At 43.2% G+C, this 5,000-nt stretch overlaps 2 protein-coding genes across 10 annotated transcripts in view; one reads left to right on the forward strand and one right to left on the reverse strand.

The window, feature by feature from the left end:
* Positions 1–4,227, reverse strand: part of tmco3 (transmembrane and coiled-coil domains 3) — a 10,777-nt gene extending 6,550 nt beyond the window's left edge. For all 7 annotated transcript variants that reach the window (XM_043238347.1, XM_043238339.1, XM_043238363.1 and 4 more), the window contains exons 1-4: positions 4,087–4,227; positions 1,750–2,133; positions 900–1,079; positions 288–482 (exon numbers count right to left, since the gene is read on the reverse strand). In XM_043238347.1, the coding sequence (XP_043094282.1) occupies positions 288–482; positions 900–1,079; positions 1,750–2,118 (744 nt within the window). In that variant the 5' untranslated portion in view covers positions 2,119–2,133; positions 4,087–4,227. The remainder of the gene's footprint in view (positions 1–287; positions 483–899; positions 1,080–1,749; positions 2,134–4,086) is intronic.
* adprhl1 (ADP-ribosylhydrolase like 1) overlaps positions 3,234–5,000 on the forward strand; it is a 12,087-nt gene continuing 10,320 nt past the window's right edge. The window contains exons 1-2 of one of the 3 annotated variants that reach the window (XM_043238321.1): positions 3,234–4,039; positions 4,648–5,000. The exon at positions 4,648–5,000 is cut by the window's right edge and continues 115 nt beyond it. In XM_043238321.1, coding sequence (XP_043094256.1) covers positions 4,902–5,000 — 99 coding nt within the window. In that variant the 5' untranslated portion in view covers positions 3,234–4,039; positions 4,648–4,901. Of the gene's footprint in view, positions 4,040–4,079; positions 4,216–4,243; positions 4,379–4,647 lie in introns of those variants that run through there. The other 2 variants (XM_043238312.1, XM_043238329.1) reach the window with 2 other exon arrangements.

The following is a 5,000-nucleotide window of genomic DNA, read 5'->3' on the forward strand; positions in this document are numbered from 1 at the left end:
AAGTCTTTACTATCATGTTTTATCTGCCCGAAAAAGAGAATAAAAAAAAAAAAAAAACCTTTAGAGAACGCTTTAGTTTACCGTTACACCTATTAGTTGCTTATTACTAGAATATAATCCTTTATTAGTTTTAATTAAGGAACCAATTATATGCTAAACTACATTAAACACTTTTCCTATAATATTTCATAAAATGTCAATTTTTTCAATATTTTTAATGGGATGAATACAGCCTTGATGCAGCGGCGTATGTGACCTCAGGTCAGAGGTCAGGGGTCAGGGGTCACCTTGATGAAGTGGTGGTCAGCGTGAGGGATGGTGGAGTCCCGAGGTTTGGTCAGCACATACTGGTTATTCTGAGAGTCGATCAGCATGCTGAGGCCCAGGTTGCCTTTAGCCGCCTGCCTCGAGGCGTTCTTCCTCTTCCCGTCCTCCTCGTCCTCCTCCACCCTCAGGACGGCCTCCACGTTCACGCCCTTCATCTGGACACACAGCAGCTAACATTCACAGCCGACCCCGGGGCCGCTAAACCAGCCACAAGGGGCCGCTCTTTAACAGACATTCATGAAAGCTGAATTAATAATCTTTCCAGTGATGTATGGTTCCTTAGTATAGAACAGTAGTTCTTAGCAATGCAGATTACTACTCAAAGATAAAGTTTTGATATATTTACAGTAAGATATTTACAAAAGATCTTCATGAAACATGACCTGTTTGGTCAACATAACATGATATTGATTTTGGACACAAAATAAAACCTTGTGTGTGTCCTGTGCTCCTCTCTTTTCTGTCTCAGCTTTAGTCTGAAGTGCTAGAAACAGACTGAATGTGACTGGTCTTGTGTTCAGGATCACAGACAGGCCTGTATTTCAGGTTTAGAGACGTCCCGAGGCCTGCACCTGCTTGTTGTTGTCGAAGGCGTGTTCCTCGAGGTCCTCCTCCAGCCGGTCAGCAGCCTTCCTCACGTCCTCCAGGATCTCGTCCAGCATGGACAGGGTTTTGTTGCGGTCCTGTGCCACTTTCAGCGCCTCCTGCTGGTGTTTCTCTGCCGCCACCAGCTCCATGTACTCCTGCTCCTCCTGAAACACCACCAGAAGAAGCAGTGTCACTACTACAGACAGTACAACTCTTTTTAAGTAGGTAAAAGTTTTAAAACATGCAACATAATAATATATAGAATTTTTTTAATAATTTGTCATTTTTTTAATTCTTTTTGCCACATACCCTCAAAGTTACTCACATTTCTGTAAAATAAAACGTGAACAAAATAACATTTTTGTTTGTATTTATAGAGTTAATCTAGTGGTAATCAATCTTTGTCGCATTTCCAAAACATTAACAGAGGCAAATGATGGCTCATTTATATACTTATATATTTAAATAAATATATATATATATATATATATATATATATATATATATATATATATATATATATATATATATATATATATATATATATATATATATATAATAATTTATTTGATTTCACTAATCCTACTCTGGAGATAATGTAAGTGCACAAAATATATAATATTTTAAAATATAAAACACTTCATTATAAAAATGTGACATATTGTGCCTTTATTGTACAATTTTTGCCACCTGGAAGAAAAACTAATTCAAATGATAGTGACCACTTTTTGGTATATTTGTAAGGAGCGTAGTGAGAAGCTGTTGTTCAGTGCACATGAACTCGTCTATATCCCATGATGCATCGCTCAGCTCTCCACACGAGTCACGACTGACCTTGATGGCCGCCTCCCTGAGCGCCTGCAGTCTCTGCCGGCTGCTGTCCTTCATGCTGACCACGTCTCGGAGGTTGCCCTTCATGACGCGCTGCAGGCCCTCGGCGGCCTGGAAGAGCGAGCGCTCGCTCTCGTTCAGCTCTCTCTGGAACACCTCCAGCGTGTGGAGCCGGAACAGCTTCTCGGACGGGGCCAGGGTCCGGTCTCGCTCCAGGGCGGCTCCGGCTGAGCTCAGCCTCCGCACCGCAGACTGCTTCTGACGCAGCAGCGCCGAGAGACGCCTGCAGTTCTCCTTCACCCACGGGTGCTGCTGGAGCTGGAGCGCCTCCACCAGACCGAGACACAGCACCGCCACGCACAGGGAACGCATGACCCCACACACACGCTGCAGGACACACACACACACACACAGAGAGACACACAGAGAGACACACAGACAGAGACACACACAGACAGAGACACACACACACACAGAGAGAGACACAGACACACACAGAGACACAGACAGAGACAGACAGAGACACACACACACACAAAGACACACACAGACAGACACACACACACACACACACACACACAGAGAGACACACAGAGACACAGACACACACACACACACACACACACGCAGAGACACAGAGACACACACAGACAGAGACACACACAGACAGAGACAGAGAGACACAGAGAGAGACACACACACAGAGAGACACACACACACACACACACACACACACACACACAGAGACACACAGAGAGAGACACACACAGAGACACACACACAGAGACACAGAGACACACACACACACACACACAGAGAGACACAGAGAGAGACACACAGAGACACAGACACACACACACACACAGAGACACAGAGACACACACAGACAGAGACACACACACACACACACAGAGAGAGACACACAGAGAGAGACACACAGAGAGAGACACACAGAGAGACACACACACACACACACACACACACACAGAGACACACACACACACACACACACACACACACACACACACACACACACACACACACACACACACACACACACACACAGAGACACTCAGCAGATGTTCTATAGGGTTCTATGAAATCTATTTAATATTTTCACAGATTGTGTTTAAATTTTTCTGGATTCCGTCTCTTATATGTTTTATTTCTTTTAACCCCTTAAGTGCCAACCCTGTTTCTGAACACACACACACACACACACTCTGTGGATCCTGTCAGAAGTGGAATCATATCAAAATCTACATTCACTTAATGATTGATTAAACTGATCTGTTATTGCTAAAGATTGTTACTCGTTCATCCCTGTGTCAGTGGTGTATTTACATAAAACACGCTTACTGTACAAACATGAGACACAGGTGTATGTGGGGTGTGTGTCAGAAGATAAACACACATCCGGTTACAGACACGTCTAACAGCGATCAAATACTGATCAGATCCACTCAGACATGAAGACTAACCTGAAACGTGACAAGAACTGAATATCACATATTTTAAATTCCTGTGAAATTTTGACTTACATGAATATTCATGAGTGGGAGGGGCTTCTAACAAAAACATGTTATCATTTTATTTTGTTTTATTCATTAAAATCATATCTTTGGCCAGATTCATCATTCAGGCTAAAGGCTAGTTTCCTGACAAAGAAATCCAACTTTACAGTTTAGTTGACTTGAGTACAATCTAACTTATTAAAATTTTTACTTTAATTAGCCATTTAGGGTTTTTTTTTTTTTTTTTACTGAAGTTTCTTCTGAAGTTTAAAATAACCATGAATAAAAATAAAGTATAATTTATTCCTTTAACAGATGCTGAAATTTCATTGTCATTCTAATATTCTGAATTATTATCAGCGTTTTTACACATTTTTTCAGGATTTTTTTATGAATATAAAATAAAAAAAGTCATTTATTCAAAACGGAAATCTTCTGTTACGATAAAAACTGAAATTGAAATTTTCTGATCAAACAAACACAGTCTTGATTAATTACACTAAAAAAAAAAACTTTAAAAATCCCAAACTTCTGACCAGGAGTGTATAAATATCATTAAATTTCTACAAGTTGAGCAAATGCATAAATATGATTAAAGATAGCGCGTTTTCATTTTTAATAAAATATTTTACGTGAATTCTAGACTCAGAGAGACACACAAGAGCATCAGAGACGGTCGAGGTGTTCTTGATGTTTAGAAGAATCATAACCGATTATAAACATGTTCAGGAGGATAAACCTTCATCAGATTAAACGCGTTCTTAAAGGATCCGCTTCCGGTAACGTGTCGTTTCTAAATCAGATATCAGAGAGAAGTAGGTCTTACCTGCTCAGCTGCTCAGCGGCGGAACCCGTCGAGAAACGAAGGAAACAATCGCGCTCTTGTGACGCGACACGCTGCGAGCGCGCGCCGGCCTGAGGCGGCTCTGAACCGGCATCGCGCTCCCGAGATCCGGTAACGCTCGTCCCCCGGTAACCTGCGCCGGAAGTCCGCGGGAGATCGGCGGCGTCGCTCGGACCGCCGCTCGTGTTTTTAATCGCCGTTTCTAGGTTTAACGCGTAGAAGTGTCGACTTCCGAGTCGCGCGGGCATCATGGGATTTGTAGTTTTTTTTCCGCGTGCGTAATCACGATGGCGTTGCGTGCGCGTGAATGACTTCTATGTATTACTGTATATTTCTACTTGTGGCTTTTCTCTGCATTAAAGGCACAAAACAGATTTTAATAGCAGTGTGCATTTAATAGCTTGTTTGTACATTACAGGTTTTTTTACAGTGTGTGTCTCAGCCAAATATAGTCTTATCATAACAATCCATACATCAGTGGTTTAATAATAGATTATTTATCCGGCTTTGGCTCAATGTATCAATCTCAATCTGTGCTCACAGATGTGAATAAATAAATGAAAACCGATCCGTCTGGATGGATGTTCTGAGAGCCGTCACGCGTGTGGCGTGCGAGGGCCAGGCTGAGGGTCCCGGAGCAGATGACAGGCCTCTTTCTCTGGTGCCGAGGACGTTGCCTTTTTAGGAGACACCTGATCGCTGGGCGCCGGCTCCCAGAGAGCCGCTGATAACGCCCGGAGCTCAGTGGATGATCCAGACGCTGTGTGGACGCAGCTCTCCGGCTCTCCGGCTCCTTCATGGAGAAGTTCCAGGCTGCCATGGTCCTCGGAGGAGTGGGAGACGCGCTGGGACACCGCAAGGGCCGCTGGGAGACGTGCGTCTCGGGGAAACAGATT

This window comes from Puntigrus tetrazona, chromosome 1 (genome assembly GCF_018831695.1).
Source record: "Puntigrus tetrazona isolate hp1 chromosome 1, ASM1883169v1, whole genome shotgun sequence".
Taxonomy (NCBI): Eukaryota; Metazoa; Chordata; class Actinopteri; order Cypriniformes; family Cyprinidae; genus Puntigrus; species Puntigrus tetrazona.